This window comes from Artemia sp. Qi Xiang Cuo, chromosome 15 (assembly GCF_049724085.1).
Source record: "Artemia sp. Qi Xiang Cuo chromosome 15, ASM4972408v1, whole genome shotgun sequence".
NCBI classification, from domain to species: Eukaryota; Metazoa; Arthropoda; class Branchiopoda; order Anostraca; family Artemiidae; genus Artemia; species Artemia sp. Qi Xiang Cuo.
The window spans coordinates 20,399,194-20,423,474 of NC_142808.1; the positions used below are offsets into that span (position 1 = coordinate 20,399,194).

The following is a 24,281-nucleotide window of genomic DNA, read 5'->3' on the forward strand; positions in this document are numbered from 1 at the left end:
GGAGCGGCAGGGTTTCGTAGCATATGACAAGATTTTGATTTATTCATCTCGTTGCAATTTAAAAACTTCTCCAATTAACCGCTGCTGTTCTAATGTTGATGGGCTCAAAAGCTGGGAGTCAGTCTGGTTTTCTTGAAGGATCTAGACAAGAAAATAATAATAATTATGACCACAAAATGAAAATTTTAATCAAGAAAAGAAGTATTTATCTTTTGTCACCAACCAAAAAAACAGACTTTTTGTTCAGAATAAAAGGAAATTCGTAGTAAGAAAACATGATAATGGTAATAAGCCATTATCGAATAAAAATTCGACAGGCACAGGTCCTGTCGAAATTATCGTTCCAAGATAACACAATACCTGACATCCATAGCTTAGGTAAGCTTATTACCATTATCATGTACAAGAGTCAGGTTGGCCTCAGAGAATATAGTAGTAAGAAAAAAAAAGAAGACTGCTTTGGATAAACCAAAAAGGAAGGTAAACAGACAAATTATAGATTAAAACACAGGATATCTTAAAAGACCTTGTATTCAATTAACAAAGATTAACCTACTATCTAGTGGAGATTAGATGTTCTTTTTCTCCTAAGAATGGGCTGGATGGGTACCAATCTTAAAAATAACAGCAACAACAACAAAAACAATAGTAAAGAACATGAGCCAAAAAACCCTAAATGATATTTTTTTTTTTAACAAGTAGCATCTCCGCTATTTTTTTCCATGAGTTCAGGGTTACGACTTGAATAAAATAAACTCCCTGTTTCACAACCGAAAAAAACACTAAATTACTTTTTAGACCCTAATAGTATTCTTACAGCCTATTCCTTTTATTAAATAAAAAATCAAGTTTTTCCAAGTGGAAGTAAGAAGCGACAAGAAAACTTAAGCTGAACAGAAAATACTCCGCATATGATCGTGGTTGCCCACTCTCAACCCCTCGCTCTTTACGCTAAAGTTTGGCTCTATGTCACAACTCTACTTTTTAAAGTAATAAAACACTTTAGCGTAAAGAGCAAGGTGCTCTTTTGATGTATTATTGGTATAAAAATTCCGTCATTTAGAAATTCGGTTACTATTGAGCTGCATCACTCCTAACTACAGTTCGTTACCACCAACTGTTTGATTCTCTCGCTTTGTACTTTGTGCAATACCTACAGTCTCGACCAGTGGCGTGAATTAAGAAGGCTTTCTGGCGGGTATTTTCATTTAAAGACAGATTCTTTTTGGTATTTTACACAGAAAAAATGAAAATAAAGTTGACCCCTCCTGATACTGAAACATATATTATTCCCCCCTAAATTTTTATGAATAGACGCCATTACTTCCAACCTCTGTATCCTTCTTATAATATGCATTATCTTGTCACTATTTTATCAGAACAGCCTTTTGGCCACTGCAGACAAAAAATATTTCTATTATCGCTAACAGAAAATAGTGACAAATTTTAACAAGGAATGTTTCAAAGTTTGGTAATAGATAAACTAGTACATATTGACAATAGTATAAGACATTTTTCTCCTCACTTGTGGGGAGATGGGGCATACCCGTAAAACTTTTTTCAGTAACAATGGTTTTTTGAAAGTTCTCTTAGTACTTAAAAAACAGTAACAACTAGTGCAATACGAAAATTGATCTAAACACAAAATGACACTAAACACAAAAACACAAAAAGAAACACCGAATCTAAACACAAAATGACTACGTGACATAATCGTTGGATTGTGATTTCCCAGTTTTCTAGCTATAGATAGATCACTTAGGGCTCGGAAAGATAGGCACCCAAATTCTCATTATTTCTAGAAAGTTAAAAAAAAAGGACAGTGAAAATGAAATCTAATTGTTTGAATTATTAACTACTACTAACAACTCACTGCAGCAGCAAGCCGCGTAAGGCCATCGCAGCTACGCACGCTCCTCCATCCCAATCTATTAAAAGGGTTCCTCTGTACGTTCTCCAAAGAAGCTCGAATTTCCCTTACATCCTTCCTTAAAGCCTTCTTCGACAATGGGTAATTGAAAAACTTACACAACCAATTATAATCTTACAAAAGCAGGAAAAATTTGGATTCCAATTTTTAATGAAAGACCTCGATATGCAGTTATGCAGTTTTTGGTTATCGAACTAAAAAAAAACGAAAAAGAATAAAAAGAGAGAGAACTAGATACAAAGAGAGAGCTAAGTTGGCAGCAAACTTCAAAAAAGAAGAAACGTGGGTAAAAACCAGCACAAAATACGCTGAAAACGAACGGCAATTCACAGCTAAAGAAGGTGTAGCTTTCAGTTGCAGGTGTAGTTGTCTTTCGGAATTAACAATTTATTAGTCCGATGAAAAGCGTTATAAAATTTAACTAATAATTTTACTCATTTAGTTTACACGGTTCAATGTGGCAACAGTGACAAGAACGTGGCACTGCCCAAAGAACTACATGACTTTGAAACAACTAACAGAAAATCTTAGAAAATAACCATTTTTATATGTCTAGAAAAGCATCTCCGCCAATAGACAGGTTTAGTGGAGGATCTAGCATAGGCTAGATCCTAGTCTAAATGTTTTTGTTGAGTAACAACTCTCGATATTAAAAGAAAGACTCAGTTGCAGAGTTTCGCCAAGTAAGAAAAAAATCTGATTAACTGACGTCATAAAAACCAAAAAGTCGATTTTTATAGCATAAAAGCAATATATATTAATTTCAAAAAAGGAGAGGAAAAAATTACCAAAGCATGTGCAATATCGTATTGAGAGCCAATTCTACTTGGAATAAATCTGTCACCAGTAATCCCATCTCGACCTGAAAGTTAAGCAAATAAAGAGTAAATTTACAAACATAAAAGAGTAATTTAAAAGATAATATAATAAACATAAACATAAAAAGATAACATAACATAAACATAACATAACATATAGATAAAATAGATAAAAAATAAAAAATAGATAAAAAGATAAACGTAACATAAACATAACATAATAAACATAAAAAGATAATAAACATAAAAGAGTAAATTTTAAAACATAAACGATACATCTGGTCTATCTGCTGGCGTTTCAGAAGCAAATCATTATTAATGATGAACATTCATTACTTCTGTTCCATAAAACCTTACTTGACTCGAGCCTCCCATCCGTCCTCAAAGATTGTTTTAGAGCTTCTCTCATTTACTATATTATTCATGTGACATCTTTATGAGTATCTATCTTTAGCCAGGCCGGAAAGTTAAGACAGATTAAGTGCTGAGAAGTTATCTTTCCATCTCTTCGGGGGCGACCTCTGGGACGAGAATTTTTGGTAGATTAGATTTTCCATCCGTTGCGTGTAGCCTAGCCACCTAAGTTGCTGCAGTGTTATTTAGTCAAGTATGGCGTGATTGAACTTGAAGTTTTCAAACAGCCTAATAGCCTACAGGGAACTCTATTCATATACTTAATGCCAGCAGTACGGCGAAGCAAATTTGTTTCAAATACAGCTAGGCAACGTTAATCGTCTTTTTTTAGGGCCCGTGATTCATACGCGTATACAGGAAGCAAAATAATTAGTCTTTTGAAGAGCTTTTTTTTCAGTAGTAACGAAAAATTCTTGCTCTTCAAGATAGACATCAAGGCTTTAAAACTGAGTTGGTAAGCCCCATGCGTCTCTTAATATCTTTCTGATTTATGTGAGATACCAAAGCGACAAAGAAAGTGCCAAAGACCTTGAATTCATATGAGGTTCGAAAGCCTGCGTTAAATAAAAACAGTGGAAGATGCTGAATCTCAGTTTATGATATTTTCCTTAATCTGAGTTGAAAGTTGACAATATGGCTTTTAAACGCTCCAGCATTAATCTGCTGAGTATTTTAGTGGTGTAAAATTGGAATAAACAAACACCTCTTATCGCTATTAAATATTTAATTGGTACATGTTCCTGTAAGTGTAGAAGAGACCAAAATTGAAATCCTTTCTACATATTAAAACAGTGCAATTTTTTTCTTCACAACCAGTGCGGAATGAAGGTAGCGAGCACTATTTTTATAACCAATAATTATAACGAACAATACCTTCAAAACCTTATTTTTTTTGGTTTATTGATTTATTCGGAAGGTTTTCTCCCGTACAAGTTTGCTTCAGGGAATCGAAGATGTATACTTTATTTTTAAATGAACCCCGTGTTACTTACTTAATATCAAGTTCATACAGCAGGCCAAAGAAAAGGAATGAGACAAAGCTTTACCCAGTACATGTACTCTAATATTTAAAAAATGACAAATTTTCATCTCTAACATTTTTCAAATTAAACCACCTGTTTAATTTAACAATGTTTGAAACATAACTCAGCACCTGCTTTAGAAGAATGCACATTGAATCGTACCATTGACCAAATGGGGTCATGTCGTTTCTATCAACATTGTCGTAAAAATAAGTTTCAGTTTGACTGCTAAGTGGCCACAACCGAGTCCAGAAAGTGGCCACTTTTAGGATGCGATCATTTGCCCTATTGTTCAAAACCTTGTAAAATAGCAAAAGCGCTGTTTGATTTGAAGGACAAGACATTGGCAAAAGAAACATATGCACAGTAGCATCGACAAAAACCAACAGCGAAAAATCTCAATGAAAAAAAAAAAACAAACGAGACTGCGACCAGTGGAGAAAAAGAAAAAACAAATGCAAAACAACGCGGATATTTCCGCGTTGTTTTGCATAAAAGACAACTGCATTTGTCTTATCTTTTCTCTCCACTGGCCGCAGTCTCGTTTGTTGTTTTTTTTTTCACTGAGATTTTTCTGTTTGTTGGTTTTTGTCATGGCTGGCCAGTTCGGCTTAAGATCTTTCAACAGTAGCATCGATTGGCGAAGGATCAATTGACACGTTGACGAAAATATAGGGGAAGGGTTTTAATCTGCTGTTGATTTTTTAATCTAGGGGGGGGGGGAATTTTGTTGTTTTTTACAATTTTCTCCAATGAAAATACCGGAAAAAGCCATTGTTAATGGAAATGCATTTTTTTGTTTTAATGTTTTCATGTTATTACCTGGAATGGATGAATTAAAAGTAGCATCATGAACCATCATCATAGAGGTTTAAAATATTTCAGAACTTTTAAAACCAAGATGCACTCAACTCAAGAACTGAAACCCATACAAGTTTTGACGTTATGACAAACCCTTGAGATAAGGGTTATCTCAACTTTTTTGAGATAAACCAGAACGACTGAACAAACCCGTTTTACGGGATGATTCAACACACTGCTGTAGATATATAGCGTGGTTTTAATTGCGTATACGATTTTTTATGTGTTGTTTTTTGGTTTTTGGGGAGTAAATTTTGAACCAACCTAAAGATACTACATATATATATATATATATATATATATATATATATATATATATATATATATATATATATATATATATATATATATATATATATATATATATATATATATATATATATATATATATATATATATATATATATATATATATATATATATATATATATATATATATATATATATATATATATATATATATATATATATATATATATATATATATATATTATCCCTTCGAAAAATATTATCCCATCGAAAAAAAAAACTTTTAAAAAACTCCTCGGGAACATAGTTATTGTGTAGGCGAAAGGATTGTCTCGTTGAAGCTAGAATTCCACTAAGACACAAACAAGACACAGAAGTGAAGTTATGAGGTAGTGCGAGCTGCGAGCTGAAGCAAGAAGATTCATTTACAACTTCAAGGTTAATATATGCATGGGTACTGCAGAAATCTCTAGGCTTGCAATGCCGTCTGATTGTGTGGCGAGGCTTGCCTATCATATATATATTTAAGGTTTTTTTTTTTTTGGACGAAAAAATCAAATTCGGCAAAACATGCTGTGAAAGAAATTTTAAAAATAAAATTCTATTCTATCTATATCCCAAAATATCAGAAATACAAGCAGTAATAAATCATATGGCTTCCTGTCTTGGCCGTCACTCAGACGTAGAATAATGAGGTTGTTCATACACTCTAACTGTTCACACTAACAAACCGGAAGGATTTACCATGGAAAACGACAAGACTCCAAGCATCGCGGTCAAGCGTCGCACGACTGGCGGGTGACAGAGTTCAACTGTATGCAATAAAAGAACATCACAGCAAGTGAGTCCATATTCTTTCATCCTATGCGCCCACATAGTTGACAATGGTAAGTGCTGGTAAAAACCTTCAAAGCTGCAAACTGATGTTTCAAAGCGTTTTTTGATGAGAGAATACAATAGATATATGGATTGAGCAGACACGTTCAATATATTCCTGGAACTAAACAGGATTGACTTCAAGATAAGGAAATAGTATGTGTGGAACTTCTTCAACATTATGGTTCTCAGCATTGGGAAACTCCATTATAGCACTGAGTGTACAAGCAGGCCAGGCCACTATTGGAGCTCAGCTTGCTCCATTTCAAGTTTACTTTGTTTAGTGGACTAACTTTAAGGACCCAAACCACAAAATATGGAAGGGACACCTTTAAAGAAACAACAGTTACCTCAGCCATTAAGAAGCAAAGATCAGACTTTCCACCTGCTGTTCACGTTAGGTCTGATGACTAAAGCTGCTACCCTACCTGACACGTAAAGATGACTCATTGCTCCCACAGCATGATAAAATGCACAAAATGTGACATAGGCTTATTTTTTTATTTCTCAAAAGAAATTAATTCATAGGGTGATAATGTTAAAGAATTGAGCTTTACTTGAACTTAGCGTAAAGAGCGAGGTATTGACTAGGGGGCAAATCCCCTCATATACGTAATAATTTCTGTTCGTTTTAACCGTTAATGTTGCTCCTTACTTTCAGTTGAAAAAACTTGCTTGTTTTTTTTACATTTTCTAAGAACACATACTTATCTGTAATTCAAAAAAATAGGAGGGGGGGGGCATTTTAGAGCCCCTTTATTTTCTTGTTATACCACTGACTGCAAAGTAAACCACTTTTTGGACTTGGCTCACCATAAATCGCTTGAACCTAGCACGAATTAGCAGTTATTCACTCTTTAAAATCATAACATAAAAATTATATAAGAATAAAAAAAAATATCAATTTAAATGAACCTTGAAATTAAAATGAATAGCACTTTTAATAGCATTTTAGAAAAGTAAATGAATAAATTTTGAATAATAAATATTAGTTAACCTTATTAATGTGACATAATTTAAAACAATAATAATAAATAAACGTTTTAAATAATGTTAAAATAGCCCCAGTTTGAGATACCGCAATATGTCTACAAAGAACACCTCAGGATCCCGAAAAAACTTTGCTTCGGGGAAAGTTCAAGCTAAAATCATAAAATTTGAGGACAGATAATATCTACTCAAATGAAGCACGAACTTAAAATCAGTAACAAAACTGCAATTTTGGATATCGACATATGTCTACACAGAAAATTTCAGGATATAACTTTAACCTTGCTTTGAGCAAAATTTTGAGTTATGGGAAGCACAGGAGGGCCCTAAAAACCAATTACGAGGATCGGGAACTTCTCATGTGCTATGCTATAGTTTCAATTATAAGCGAAAACGCTTGCCTCTAGAAAATTCTTTAAACGTGACAACAGTACAACGGTTTGGCCATATATTTATTACACGAATAGAATTCAGATAGTAGAGAAATAGGGTTGAAATACGTTAGCGAGTAAACAACCACCAAGCATCAACACTCAATGGTGGTAACAGAGACGCAGACCCAGTGATCATTTTCACGAGGACGGCAGTTGAACTCACGTTCAGTTTTCATCCTTATTTGTTCAATATTTGAACAATTATTTGTTCAATAAAAAGGTGGATTCATTTTCCTCACCCAGTTCTATATTCATTATCCCCATCCAGGTCGTAAGGCAAAATTAAGCTAGAATTCTTCATCAAGTTCAACAATAGAAGGATTAGAAGAAGATGGAAATAAAAACGCCCTTTCACTGAGCAAATCCAGCACGAAACTGCAAATGCACATGGATGGGCGACTTCTATTCACCACACACTCTCCTGGAAGTAGGTGCCAAAATAACCAGTTTTGCCAGATTCAAGCACCTTAGGAAACCTTTGGCCCAATGTCACAAGAATGAAAGCTGAAAATAATTCATCCATGCATGTGAAAGTGTATTTTGGAACAGATTTTTTTTTTTTTATGTTATGAAAGTATGCTTAGCTTCCAGCCTCCTCTCGTCGATCTTCTGTTGAACTTGAAGAGCCCTAGCTCAACTCTGCCTTGAGACCAGAGTAGAGCTGGATGGAGAAATTCATGTTTTCCATGAAGAAATAGTTGCTTTTACAAGGATGGGAGGTGAACATGAGTTCAAATGCCATCCTTTTGAAAATGGGCCTGTTGCTCACTGCATGGAAGAAAAAGTTAAAGGAACTTGCAGAAACACATGCTGTCTACAGGCAAATACCAGTTTACTTTTTCTTTAATAGCTTACTGGGTGATTTCCTTGGAGTTTTTGATGGTGTTTTATGTTTTCCATCATCTCCTTTTTTGTTTGGTGTCTTTGATGGTGCAGTATTAGCTACATTACGACTTATATTCAGTGATGTATTGATTGAATTGTTGAATCTGAAAAAAAAAACGTACAATTAAACTTATATACTCGAAAATACCAAGCTTCTACTAAACTGAGATATGTTTTATTATAAAGCTATAAAATAAGAAACTTATTTTTTTCCTATGATAAACATACAGCACTACTATACATATCTTGCACAATGTCAATAATACAGAGCATTAAAATAAAATATTATGAGTAACTAGAAGTAAAGTCTATCAGACAACAGGCATAGAAATAAGAAAAAACAAAACACAAACACCCTTTAATCAAATTCTTCATCCAGCGACATGCGTAAAATAGCACAGTATTGATTTTCTCCATAAATACATTTTTTACAATGAAAAGAATATGTTATCTATATTTGTACCTTTTAACGACGAAAAACATCAAGTGTGGGGCCTGAATTTAAGATCCCATGACACACTCTACTGACTGAATTAAATAAAGTAAAAAAATTCAACTGAAAGCAAGGAACGACATTAAAAATTAAGACAAACAGATATTATCCTATATTAGAGGGGAGCTGCCCCCTTCCTAAACCACTGGCTATCACTATTTTTTTTTTTTTTAACCATCTTAATCATAATTCAATGGCGCTTGTGCTTCAGTAATTGTTCTTAAAGAACTGGAACAAAAAATCAAACTTCAGTTTAAAGACTAAGGTATTGAGGAAGGGCAGTCCCTCTTTTACACCCAATAGTATCTGTTAGTTTCAAATTTTAATGCTGCTCCTTAATTTCGGTTGAAAAAAACTTGTTTATTTTAGCTGATTTCTGATTGTTTTATAAATCAAGCCCAGGCCTAAACAAGTATTATCTCCACCATAGCTGGTCCCAGGCCTGCGTTGAAAAGGGAGGAGGGAACCCGTTGGTTAAATAAATTCTCCAAAAAAATCGTTGAAAAATTGAGTACTCAAAGAAATATTCTGCCTACTACGGCATCCCTGGTTTCAAGTGACACGATCCCGCTCCCTGGAATAGCGGTGAGATCGACAAGTGAATGAGTTATTCCCTGTGAACTACAGAATGATGAATCCCGAATTTATAGCTGGAATGTGAGATTGTTGAAGAGAGAATCATCAAGACTAGTTATGGCTATGGAAATGAATCGTAACAAAGGAGATGTTCCTTGTCTGCCAGAGACAAAATTGAATGGACTGGTCAAAGAAAACATACCAGCCCATTACTCCATCAACTCGAACTTATTCTTCAACTCTGATGCATATGTTGGATCCGGCAACCATGGAGTTCGCTTTATGATTTGCTGTCATGCACAAAATGCCCTTCTTGCATGGGATCCAGTGAACCCCAAAATAGCTAGACTATGACTGAAAGGAAGACTATCCAACATCTCCATCATTTTCGTCTACACACTAACGAGAGTGGCAACAGATACTAATAAGGACTCATTCTATAATGATCTGGAGATTACAATTCAGAAATGTCCCAAATGAGATTTCCTGATTTTAGTAGGTGAATGGAACTCCTGCATTTGGCTCAAGAAACCTCAATGTTCATGATATTGTTTGTCTGTTCACTTAGGGCCAGCACTGCTCCAACGGGGTTAGACTGCTCCAGTTCACAAGATCCCATAACATAACCATCCCCAACAGCATGTTCCAGTACAAACCCTCTCAAAGGATAACTTTGCACTCAAACGATGGCTCCGCAGCTGCCCAAATTGACCATATATTGATCTGTCCGCGTTGCCACTCCTCAGTCATCAAGGAGCTTACAGAGGAGCATGATCGGAATCAAAATATGGAAGTGATCACATGCTTGTATGTGCAAAAATGCTTCTGGAGCTGAGTGTGAGAAAGATACAATCCCCAAAAAGGAAGTAAGACGTCGAGCAACTGAAAATTCCAACAGTGAAGAAAGACTTCTGCTTGAAGTTACAGAACCAGTTTGCAAGCCTGACAGACTGTGATGAAAATCCCACCACTGAACAGGTGGCCTCTAAAGTTGTTAGCTATGTTCCTGCAAATTTGAGAAAAAACTAAATCTCAGAGAAAACTATAAAGCTAATTAAGGCTAGATAACAGGCATCAAACGCATCAACCCCAGCAAAAAAAAACATCAAGTAAATAAAATCAAATCAGCTTACATCAGGACCACTAACAATTCTGGGGTAAAGTTGCTTTAGAGACAGATAAAGCATCTATAAATAATGACAGCGAAGTTTGAATAGAAACCCCAAAGAAATAACAGGAAAAAGTCACTTATCACTGGTCCCTAAAAAGACTCCCACGAAAACTTGATTCCTTATGTACCAGGTAAATCATTGGAAGAATCAATTTAAAGACCTGTTTAATCCAAATACAGATGGGGAAGATGCAACGCTGATATTGCTGTGGCACCACCTTCAGCATTAGAGATACTAAACACGGTATTGCCAAGCTACTATGTTAACTCTCTTCTGATTTCTATGTCTTAGAAATTGGCCTACACAATAGGTCTATAGGCTTACCTATTGGAACTTAGACAAAACAACATTATACTTTAACCTTTAGTTAAGTTCTAGTTTAGCTTCTTTTTGCTATCTTCAAAAGGGGTTAGGTTAGGAAAATGAAACTTTTAGTAATGAGTTGAGGGTCAAAAACATTCTCTGGGAAGGTATTGCCAAGCATCCATGTTAACCCACTTCTCATTTCTAAGTCTTAGAAAGTTGCCTACTTGGCAGAAATTTGCCCCCCCCCCTGGCTGAATGATGTTGCCTTATATTTTTGCTTTGAGATTTGTATAATACAACTAGACTCCAACACTGCACCATAAGGGATAGTTGGTGGGGGGGGGGGGTTCTCTGGTTTAGTTCTAGGTAGGGTTTAATTCTGGTTTACTATTCAGGTAGCTAAGAAATAAACTTACCTCTATAGTCAGAATTGCATCCTGAATCCAAATTTAACGTGCATTTGTGTTTGAAATGAACTTTACCCTCACCCATATCTATACCAATTCAGGGTATATATTTGCAGATTAGGGGAGGGGGTAGTAAAGTTCAGACTTACCTACATAGTCAGAATTACATTATGAACCTAAATTTAGTCCTAACATTCATTTGAATCAGAAATGAACTTTACCTCTACCCCTAATGTGCAAATATATACACTGAATTGGTATATATAGGGGTGAGGTTAAAGTTCATTTCTAATGCAAATGCATGTTAAATTTGGATTATGCAATTCTGACTCTAGAGGTAAGTTTATTTCTTAGCTACCTGAATAATCTCTTAAAATAAACTTTGCTAAAATTCTACTTTAGCTACTTTTGGCTATCTTGGGAAGGGGTTAGGTTAGGACAATGAGACTTTCAGGGATGGGTCTACAGGCTAAAGTGTGTCCCGGGAAGGTATTTTGAAGTACTTACCTCCACTCCTTCTCCCTCTAAAGGGTCATGAAATTTGCCTACATGACAGGTCTATACCCATTGAAATTTTGACAAAACAACATTTTACCTTAATTTTCAGTTATCAGTTTCTTTTTCTCTGGTTTTAGCTGTGAAAATGCAATTTCAGTTATTTGAGCAGAATTTTAAGACATATAAATAGTTTATTTTCAAAATTTAGAAAATTTATTTGGACATCTTTAAAACCTTATATATTGGGATTGAGCAAAGTTGTGAAGCTAAAAACCATTTTGTTGTATTTTATTTAAGCATATCTATCTTGCAAGGTTTCACCTCTTTAACACATAGATTTTTAAAGATCATCAAAGATCAGGATCCTCTAGAGGGAGAAGGAGTGGAGGTGGATACTTCAGAATATCTTCCTAGGACATGCTTCAGTCTGTAGAACCATCCCTAAAAGTTTCATTTTCTTAACCTAACCCCTTTCCAAGATAGTCAAAAGTAGCTAAAGTAGAATTTTACCTAGTAAATTCTCCTTTTTGGCTATCTTGGAAAGGGGTTGGGTTAGGAAAATGAAACTTTCAGGGATGGATGTACATGCTAAGGTTTGTCCCGGGAAGGCACTTTGAAGTACCTACCTCCACTCATCCCCCCTCTATATAATGGTAAATTACTGCACATTACTAGTTGTTTTTAACTCATATTTCATCCTATATTACTATCATAAATATAAATCACTGCTTACCTTACACAACTTCTGCGTTTAACCTTGTTCATTAAAATATATTCCAAAATCCTATTTAAATCCTAAGCCATTTAATTTTCAACCCATGCTGACTTTCTTTATGGTATATGAAACCAGGCTTGTTGTGATGTCACACTTGTCTTATCAGAAACCCTTACCCTTAAGGGTAGCAGGCACATGCCAAACAACTCTGTTGATAAGACCATTTAAACTGTATTAATTAGGGAAAGGATTTGACAAGAGAGACCAGTAAAAATAACCCAATCCTTTTTAGAGGACACATTATGTCATGGGAAGATGTTTTTGAAATTCCGCTTCCATCCAAACTTAGAATTTTCTAAAATTCTACTTTAGAAGCTTTTAAAATATTTCTAAAGTACTAAAAGATAGAGTGCTAAAAACATCAAAATCGACTTCAGAGGACACATTATATCACGGGAAGATGTTTTTGAAATCCCCCTTCCCCCTAAACTCAAAATTTTCCAAAATTCTACTTTAGAAGCTTTTAAAATATTTCTAAAGCACTAATAGATAGTGTTAAAAACATCAGAATCGACTTCAGAGGACACGTTATATCACGGGAAGAGGCTTTTAAAATCCCCCTTCCCCCAAACTCAAAATTTTCTAAAATTCTACTTTAGGAGTTTTTAAATATTTCTAAAGCGCTAAAACATAGAGTGCTAAAAACATCAGAATCAACTTCAGAGGACACGTTATATCACAGGAAGATGTTTTTGAAATCCCCCTTCCCCCCAAACTCAAAATTTTCCGAAATTTTACTTTAGAAGCTTTTTTAAATATTTCTAAAGCACTAATAGATAGAGCGCTACAAATTTCAGAATCGACTTCAGAGGACACGTTATATCACGGGAAGAGGCTTTTAAAATCCCCCTTCCCCCAAACTCAAAATTTTCTAAAATTCTACTTTAGGAGCTTTTTAAATATTTCTAAAGCGCTAAAACATAGAGTGCTAAAAACATCAGAATCGACTTCAGAGGACACATTTTATCATGGGAAGAGGGTTCTTAATGCCCACTTCCCCCCCAAAAAAAAATTAATTAAATTTATACAGAAGTAGATTTAAAAATAATTCTAAGGCGCTCCTATACGGAGCGCTAAAAACATAATAATCAAATTCTGAGACCACATAATATATCAAGAAGATGTATTTAAAATCCTCTCCCTCAAACTCAAAATTTTCTAAAATTCTACTTTAGGAGCTTTTTAAATATTTCTAAAGCGCTAAAACATAGAGTGCTAAAGACATCAGAATCGACTTCAGAGGACACGTTATATCACGGGAAGAGGATTTTAAAAACCTCTTCCCATGATATAACGTGCCCTCTGAAGTCGATTCTGAAATTTGTAGCGCTCTATCTATTAGTGCTTTAGAAATATTTAAAAAAGCTTCTAAAGTAAAATTTTGGAAATTTTTGAGTTTGGGGGGAAGGGGATTTTAAAAACCTCTTCCCGTGATATAACGTGTCCTCTAAAGTCGATTCTAATATTTTTAGCACTCTCTGTCTTAGCGATTTAGAAATATTTGAAAAGCTCCTAAATTAGAATTTTAGAAATTTTTGAGTTTGGGGGGAAGGGGAATTTCAAAAAACATCTACCCATAAAAAAATTTATCATATAACGACGAGTCTTAGATTTTTAGCGCTACATCTATTAGTGCTTTATAAAAATTTAAAAAGATTCTAAATTAGAATTTGGGAAAATTTTGAGTTTGGGGGGAAGGGGGATTCCAAAAACATCTTCCCGTAACTTAATTTGTCCTCTGAAGTCGATTCTGATATTTGTAGTGCTCTTTCTATTAGTGCTTTAGAAATATTTAAAAGGCTTCTAAAGTAGAATTTTGGAAAATTTTGAGTTTGGGGGGAAGGGGGTTTTTAAAAACCTCTTCCCGTGATATAACGTGTCCTCTGAAGTCGATTCTAATGTTTTTAGCACTCTATCTATTAGTGCCTTACAAATATTTGAAAAGCTTCTAAAGTAGAATTTTGGAAAATTTTGAGTTTGGGGGGAAGGGGGATTTCAAAAACATCTTCCCATGACACAAATTGTCCTCTAAAGTCGATTCTGCTGTTTGTAGCGTTCTATGTCTTAGCGCTTTAGAAATATTTAAAAAAGCTTCTGAAGTAGAATTTTGGAAAATTTTGAGTTTGGGGGGAAGGGGTATTCCAAAAACATCTTCCTGTACCATAATTTGTCCTCTGAAGTCGATTCTGATGTTTTTAGCACTCTATCTATTAGTGCTTTAGAAATATTTAAAAAGCTTTTAAAATAAAATTTTGGAAAATTTTGAGTTAGGGGGGAAGGGGGATTTTAAAAACCTCTTCCCGTGATATAAAGTGTCCTCTGAAGTAGATTCTGATGTTTTTAGCACTATATCTATTAATGCTTTAGAAATATTAAAAAAGCTTCTAAAGTATAATTTTTGAAATTTTTGAGCTTGGGGGCCAGGGGGATTTGAAAAAACTCTTCCAATGATATAACGTGTCATCTGAAGTTGATTCTGATGGTTTTAGCACTCTATCTATTAGTGCTTTAGAAAAATTAAAAAAGCTTTTAAAATAAAATTTTGGAAAATTTTGAGTTAGGGGGGAAGGGGGATTTTAAAACCCTCTTCCCGTGACATAACGTGTCCTCTGAAGTGTGATTCTGAAAATTGTAGCGCAGTATCAATTATTTCTTTATAAATAATAAAAAAAGCTTATAAAGAAGAATTTGGGAAATTTTTTAGTTAGGGGAGAATTGGGATTTTAAATATCTCGTCCTCCCATATAAAATATCCTCTGAAGTTTATTCTGATGTTTTTATATCTCTATCTATTAATACTTTAGAAATATTTCAAAAACTTCTAAAGTAGAATTTTGGAAAATTTTGAGTTTGGGGGAAGGGGGATTCCAAAAACATCTTCCCGTAACATAATTTGTCCTCTGAAGTCGATTCTGATATTTGTAGTGCTCTATCTATTAGTGCTTTTGAAATATTTAAAAAGTTTCTAAAGTGGAACTTTGGAAAATTTTGAGTTTAGGGGGAAGGGGGATTTCAAAAACATCTTCCCATGACACAAATTGTCCTCTATAGTCGATTCTGCTGTTTGTAGCGTTCTATGTCTTAGCGCTTTAGAAATATTTAAAAAAGCTTCTGAAGTAGAATTTTGGAAAATTTTGAGTTTGGGGGAAGGGGTATTCCAAAAACATCTTCCCGTACCATAATTTGTCCTCTGAAGTCGATTCTGATGTTTTTAGCACTCTATCTATTAGTGCTTTAGAAATATTTAAAAAGCTTTTTAAAATAAAATTTTGGAAAATTTTGAGTTAGGGGGAAGGGGGATTTTAAAACCCTCTTCCCGTGATATAACGTGTCCTCTGAAGTCGATTCTGATGTTTTTAGCACTCTATCTATTACTGCTTCAGAAATATTTAAAAAGCTTCTAAAGTAGAATTTTCGAAAATTTTGAGTTTGGGGGAAGGGGGGTTTTAAAAACATCTTCCCGTGATATAACGTGTCCTCTGAAGTCGATTCTGATGTTTTTAGCACTCTATCTATTAGTGCTTTAGAAAAATTAAAAAATCTTTTAAAATAAAATTTTGGAAAATTTTGAGTTAGGGGGGAAGGGGGATTTTAAAAACCTCTTCCCATGACATAACGTGTCCTCTGAAGTGTGATTCTGAAACTTGTAGCGCTGTATCTATTAGTGCTTTATAAATATTTAAAATGCTTCTAAACTAAAATTTTTGAAAATTTTTAGTTATGGTGGAAGTAGGATTTTAAATACCTCTTCCTGTGATATAACTTGTCCTCTGAAGTTGATTCTGAAATTTTCAGCACTCTATCTATTAATGTTTTAGAAATATTAAAAAAGATTCTAACGTAGAATTTTGGAAAATTTTGAGTTTGGGAGAAGGGGGATTCCAAAAACATCTTCCCGTAACATAATTTGTCCTCTGAAGTCGATTCTGATATTTGTAGTGCTCTATCTATTAGTGCTTTTGAAATATTTAAAAAGTTTCTAAAGTGGAACTTTGGAAAATTTTGAGTTTGGGGGAAGGGGATTTCAAAAACATCTTCCCATGACACAAATTGTCCTCTAAAGTCGATTCTGCTGTTTGTAGCGTACTATGTCTTAGCGCTTTAGAAATATTTAAAAAAGCTTCTGAAGTAGAATTTTGGAAAATTTTGAGTTTGGGGGGAAAGGGGATTTCAAAAACATATTCCCATAACATAATTTGTCCTATGAAGTAGATTCTGGTTTTTGTAGCACTCTATCTATTAGTGCTTTAGAAATATTTAAAAGCTTCTAAAGTAGAATTTTGGACAATTTTGAGTTTGGGGGGAAGGGGGATTTCAATAACCTCTTCCCGTGGAATAACATGTCCTCTGAAGTCAATTCTGATGTTTTTAGCACTGTATCTATTATTGCTTTATAAATATTTTAAAAGCTTCTAAAGTAGAATTTTGGAAAATTTTGAGTTTGGGGGGAAGGGGGATTTTAAAAACCTCTTCCCGTGACATAACGTCTCCTCTGAGGTTGATTCTGATGTTTTTAGCACTCTATCTTTTAGTACTTTAGAAATATTTGAAAAGCTTCTAAAGTAGAATTTTGGAAAATTTTGAGTTTGGGGGGAAGGGGGATTTCAAAAACATCTTCCCATAACAAAAATTGTCCTCTAAAGTTAATTCTTATTTTGGTTGTATTCTATGTCTTTTAGCTTTAGAAAAAATTAAAATATCTTCTGAAGTAGAATTTTGGACAATTTTGAGTTTGGGGGGCAGGGGGATTTAAAAAATATCTTCCCCTAAAATAATGTGTCCTCTGAAGTCGATTCTGATGTTTTTATTACTCTATCTATTAGTGCTTTAGAAATATTTAAAAAGCTTTTAAAATAAAATTTTGGAAAATTTTGAGTTAGGGGGGAAGGGGGATTTTAAAAACCTCTTCCCGTGATATAACGTGTCCTCTGAAGTAGATTCTGATGTTTATAGCGCTCTATCTATTAATGCTTTAGAAATATTTAAACAGCTTCTAAAGTATAATTTTGGAAATTTTTGAGCTTGGGGGGAAGGGGGATTTTAAAAAACTCTTCCCGTGAGATAACGAGTCCTCTGAAGTTGAGTTTGATGTTTTTAGCACTCTATCTATTAGTACTTTAGAAAAATTAAAAAATCTTTTAAAATAAAATTTTGGAAAATTTTGAGTTAGGAGGGATTTTAAAACCCTCTTCCCGTGACATAACGTGTCCTCTGAAGTTGATTCTGAAACTTGTAGCACTCTATCTATTAGTGCTTTATATATATTTTAAAATTTTCTCATTGAGAAATTAGGAAAATTTTGAGTGCGGGGGAAAGGGGTATATCAAAAACCTCTCTCTGTCATATAAAGCCACCTCTGACGTCAAGTATGATTTGTTTTGAACTCTCAAGTTTAGTGTAGTAGGAGAATTTAAATATCGAATGAAGTATGATTTTTGAAAATTTTGAGTTTGGGGGGAAGGGGGATTTTAAAAACCTCTTCCCATGACATAACGTCTCCTCTGAAGTTGATTCTGATGTTTTTAGCACTCAATCTTTTAGTACTTTAGAAATACTTTAAAAGCTTCTAAAGTAGAATTTTTGAAAATTTTGAGTTTGGGTGGAAGAGGGATTTCAAAAACATCTTCCCATGACATAATTTGTCCTCTAAAAACAATTAGGTTATTTTTACTGGTCTCTCTTGTCAAATCCTTTCCCTAATTAATACAGTTTAAATGGTCTTATCAACACAGAGGTGTTTGGCATGTGCCTGCTACCCTCAAGGGTAAGGGTTTCTGATAAGGCAAGTGTGACATCACAACAAGCCTGGTTTCATATACCATAAAGAAAGTCAGCATGGGTTGAAAATTAAATGGCTTAGGATTTAAATAGGATTTTGGAATATATTTTAATGAACAAGGTTAAACGCAGAAGTTGTGTAAGGTAAGGAGTGATTTATATTTATGATAGTAATATAGGATGAAATAGGAGTTAAAAACAACTAGTAATGTGCAGTAATTTACCATTATATAGAGGGGGGGATGAGTGGAGGTAGGTACTTCAAAGTACCTTCCCGGGACATACCTTAGCATGTACATCCATCCCTGAAAGTTTCATTTTCCTAACCCAACCCCTTTCCAAGATAGCCAAAAGTAACTAAAGTAGAATTTTACCAATTATTTAAAGGAGTCTTCAATAAATTATTTGTCTAGCCTAGCAAAATGCCTAACATCTAATGTATTGGCTACAACTACTTTCCAAGAGAACAAAAAGCCCATATTTTACTATTTCCCCTTTTAGTAAAGTTAAATCTAGGACAAAACATGCTAGAAATACACCCATGAATCTACAAACTAGGCGAAAAATGGTAGCATTGGCTAAGTTCAAATTTTGAATAGCCTAGGTCAAGACAAGCTTCAGTAGAAAATTTACCCTAATGCAGTAGCAGCTGGTTCTCCATGTTTTCGCCATCTTGCAGCTAACTGATTTTCTGTATTTTCTTGCGATTTTTTCATCATATACTTCCTTGATTATCTTAAACAGTCTAAATTTGTATGGGCCAATTTGAAATTTCAAAATAGATTCTGCTTTGAGAAACTATAGATGTCACGGCTGCTTAAATTCACAGTCATAGAAAAACTCGATTACTTCACATCGTTAGTGAATACACCCAAGCAAAAGATACAGCTGAACATCTAAATACCAGTTTCAAAGCGAAACAATCCTCTATTTACTAGGTTACAGTTACTGCTCCCATTATTATTCAAATGGTCACTGTCAGGATATCCCGAAAAGACTTACTCCCTCTTTATTAGAGGCAATTTCAAAGCCACGATTTGTGACTGGTTGAATGACTGAACACACGGCCGGAAACCACAGCAACAGTAAAAGGTGCATAAACAAAAACAGACCGGTCTGATCTTGTTTATAAATCCATATTAAGAATATATATTTAAAAAAAGTGAATCTTGCATCAATTACAGTTCCTGTTCCAAAGGCTTTGGAGAGCCAAGTGATTCCTCGAGGCATATTCATTGAACCTTATAACAATTCTTGGAAGAAAATGACTACCTCAAAATTTCGGTCAAACACCTTTGAGGGTTAGGGGGCTGTTAGCTTAAAGGAGCTTGGGAGGGGGACTGTTTGCCATTTAATTTATTTCGACTAAAAATGGGTACTAGGGCTTTTAAATTCCAATCAAATAAATCACCTCCAAAGTTATTGCAATCACCTCTTACATGCAAAGTGGCCTCGTAAAAAGAGGAAATCATGAATGCCACATTACTTTCTATTTAGGCAGTGCTCCTTTGCTGCCTATAATAACCTATTTTCCAACGGTTTAATGCTGAAACAAGAAAAACCTTGCAAAAATATCAGCAATCATCATTATTATGACTCTCAGTCTGATTGCTTGGATTACTTTTGTAATTGATTGGAATAATTTTGTGATTGGATCAATCACACAATTTTGAGTACTTTAACTCATGTGTGATTGATGACCAATTTTCTGTCTTGATTTATAATTACCGTGACCACGATTGGAAGACTACAGCAGTTGCAAAGAGTTTGCAACTAAGTCCAACAGCTTTTCGTTCCCAGTAACGCATGTCGCAAATAATTGAAGAATTCAAGACAAGCCATAATATGTGCAATATGCATGTTCGAAAGCATGAGAAAGTGTCATGGGATGGAAACAAAATCAAACAGGAGTGGATAAAGCAGTCTCATCAATGTTGAAAATATGGACGTGGTTACCTACTGTTTTTTTTTTTTTTTTTTTTTTTTTTTTTTTTTTTTTTTTTTAAGAGAAACTCTTCCGGAACCGAGCTATACGGAAATCTAATATCGGCAGGAATATTTGTGCTTTCTCTTCCTTCTCCAACATTGTCGTCGAAGGGTCTTTTAGTTCAGTAAAAATGATAAAGATGGACAGACAGAACAAGCTTTAGACGGAAACTTTACGTGGAATTATGAAAACAAATATGATATAAAGCAGGCCCAAGAAAGTTCCCCATGCATTCATGGAGACGAATAACTACTGCTGCGCATGAAAAGAGTAAAAGCTTCAGCTACCGTCGGAAAAAAGGATGAAGGTCTTGAATCTGATTCTGACAAAAAAATACTTTTCTTCTTTTTTTCAATAGAACCGTATTCTGAGGCAACTAATGGATTGTTCACATTGGTGTGATAGCATTGTGACCGTAGAGCCCAAATTACCAAAAATAACACTATAAAATAAATATTTATTTTGACCATCATATCCAATGCCGTGCTGACACAACCAATTAAGCCCTCAGCTTGGTCATGCGCAACAGACAACAGAGTTGAACATTCCTACACGAATGTGAATAATGCCAAAGTACTGTTTTATTTTTTACCTGTTTTATTTTTTATGGCTGATTTTCAAAAAAAGGAGGAAAGACGCCCTAAAAGTTATAGAACCTTAATGAAAATCACACCATCATATTCAGCGTATCAGAGAACCCTACTGTAGAGGTTTCAAGCTTCCATATACAAAAATGTGGAATTTTGCATTTTTTTTTGCCAGAAGCAAGATCCCGGATGCGTGTTCATTTTATTTTTTTTTTTTTCCAGGGGTGATCGTATCGACCTAGTGGTCCTATAATATCGTGGGAGGGCTCATTGGAATGGAAATTAAAAGTTCTAGTGCCCTTTTTAAGTCACCAAAAAATGGAGGGCAACTAGGCCCCCTTCCACGCTCATTTTTTTCCCAAAGTCACCTGATCAATAATTTGAGATAGCCATTTTGTTCAGCATGTTCGAAAATATTATAAATATGTCTTTTAGGATTACTTAATCCCCCGAAATTCCCGGGGGGAGGGCTGAAAGTTATGAATTTTACCCTATGTTAACATATAGCATTGGTTATTTGAAAGTATACAGATGTTTTCTAGGGAGATTTTTCCCGGTAGTGGGGGAGGGGGGTGGGTCGGGGGTTATGAGGGAGGATCTTTCCATGAAGGAAGTTTTCATGGGGGAAGGGACATTGCTATGAAGGGGACGCCGGGCTTCCCAGCATTATTTAAAAAATATCAGAAATTTAATATAAAAAAACAAGTATTTCAACTGCAATAGCAGCAACATCGAAACTTCAGACGAACAGAAAATATTACATATATGATTGGGTTCACACTTTAGTCAAGACCTTGCTTTTTAAGCCAAAGATTTTTTATTACTGTAATAATAGCTATTTATTGTAATTAACGGCCTTTGTGATTAAGTGGTCATTTTTAAAGAATTGGAACAAAATTCGAACTTTCGCTGAAAGAGCAAAGTATTGACTAAAGGGCGAACCCCCTAATAAACAAATTAAAAATATATGAATATAGAAGTTCGTTACGTAAGTTAATTCGTAAGTTACGTATATTTATTACTAATAAAATCGTTCGTAAATAAAATTACACAAGTTTCGAGAAAGCCATTTAACTAAATAAAAGTAAATTAATATGAAAATTTTGTTTTAATTATTCATGTACGGTGAGCTAAGATCAAAACCTGCATTAATTTAAAAACGTTCAGAAATTAAATAAAAAAAACAAGTTTTTTTAACTGAAAGTAAGGAGCGACATTTAAACTTAAAACGAACAGAAATTATTCCCTATATGAAAGGGGCTGTCCCCCTCCTCAATGTCTCGCTCTTTACGCTAAAGTTTGACCCTGTCTCACAACTATTTTTTAAAACAATAAAAAACTTTAGCGTTAAGAGCGAGGCGATGAGGAGGGGACAGTCCCTTTCATATACGGAATAATTTCTTTTCATTTTAAGTTTTAATGTCGCTCCTTACTTTCAGTTTAAAAAACTTGTTTTTTTTATATGTAAGATCGCGAGTAAGTGATTTTTGACTACTACATTCTCGGCACGTACAAACAGCTCCTCCCATTTAATCTGCCATCAGCAGTCCAGTGTATATTACCCTGGAACACATATTTTCGCAGAAACTTTCGCAAAATGCCTTTAAAACCAACTCGAGTGTTTGAAACCTACTTGTAATTCTAAAAATAACTAATAATATCATTGTACTACTAATGACCGATTTTTATATATGTACTGGAATAAATTAATTTAAAATTATATTCTTGAAAATTCATTGGTACGAAGGTGAAGCCAAGTTTCGCGTTGAAGAGAAATCTGACTTGTCTACCCGTGAAGAAATTGAATTTCGCTTATTTTTATGCTTGTTTAAATGATCTCCGGAGCACTTTCATCTCGGTCCGGCTTTGTAGAATGGTTGACATGGGGAATGATCATACTGTATTATATTTTTATACAGTGATAAATACAAAGGATTGTTTTAAACGTCAAAAAAAGATATTTTTGTTCGAGTCCAAGATCTTTGAGCTAAAAAATAATTAGTATTGAACAAATTATATTAAGAATTGATATTAAGCATTACGAGTCTGTACTCGTGAATTAAAAATAAGTCTGATAATGCGGGATTCTGTAAGGCTTGTTGTATTGACATTGGGGAGTTCTCAATATTATCCGCCAGGCCTTTCGCGAGTTCGAGACATGTTGAGAGGGCACACTGGCGCCAACACCGGTAGTGTGACTATGATCAACAAAATATTTTTGACGGTCTTAATTGCGAGTTTAATCAATTATTCAAAAATTTAAATTATGTAGGTTGTGCTTAAGGGTGAGGGCTTTATCTAGTGAACCGTGTTTGAACACTACAACAATGTGACCAAGAAATTAAGGTTAGATTTAACTGTTCAATCTAAACCACCAAATTGCTGTACTTATGTGTGATATTTTTATTTATTTTAATAAAGATATATTTTTTATTCTGGGGCTATTTACGTTTTGTTACAATAGGTAGGAAGTTCAGAAAAAAGTCAACTTTGCTATTTCAGGTTTCACAGCGACTCCTATAAGGAGATCTTTTTCCACTAATGTTTGAATGTGACTATGCTTTCAATCTTCCCATTTTAGGTAGTACTTTTTAGAGGGACTGGGGTTGTTCGAGCTCCCATAATGGCATAAGTAGAAGACACCCCTATAAAAAATTTATATGAAGAACTCCTTTAAAAAATGCAGAAGTTACTCCCCTAGAGTTTATTTTCTTGTGAAGCTCAAATAAAACTCTCGCTTTCCCAAACTGGGCAACTTGCACTTTATTTCTACTATTGTATAAAAAGAAGAAGAATCCTTTGAGTATACTTATTTTTAGGATCAAAATCATAATAGATATCCCAATTCATCCAAAATTATATGCCAATTAAAAAAAGACGTTTTTTTCTTAAAAACAAAAACAAAACATGCCTCTCAAGCTATCTAGAGATTATATTGAGTGTAAATGAAATCTGTTTAGTGCCTGTAAATTAATAAAATATGAGATGTATTCGTGTGAAATAAAGAAAAAAAAAAAAATCTATCTTTTTTTAATTAACAAAAATAAATAAATATATAAGTTATAAGCAAAAAAAGTTTTACCAACAATATAACAAAAAAAAGTTATCAGATTTAAAGTTAACTGGCTGCATCTCACAAATAGTCAATTAATAATTAGATACAAAATTTAATTTATATTTTTAAGACTTCTGTGTATTTGTTTGCAGAGTTCTCTTGTAAAAT

The 24,281-nt window shown here is 34.2% G+C and overlaps 1 protein-coding gene across 1 annotated transcript; it reads right to left on the minus strand.

Moving 5' to 3' along the window:
- Window positions 1–10: 10 nt before the first annotated feature.
- LOC148943433 (uncharacterized) lies at window positions 11–19,252 on the minus strand. The gene is made up of 4 exons (XM_089101799.1): window positions 19,118–19,252; window positions 8,450–8,583; window positions 2,719–2,792; window positions 11–141 (listed from the first exon to the last, which is right to left on the minus strand). The coding sequence occupies exons 1-4, from the start codon at window positions 19,201–19,203 to the stop codon at window positions 40–42; spliced, it is 396 nt and encodes a 131-aa protein (XP_088957925.1). The 5' UTR covers window positions 19,204–19,252; the 3' UTR covers window positions 11–39.
- Between the last annotated feature and the right edge of the window lie 5,029 nt (window positions 19,253–24,281).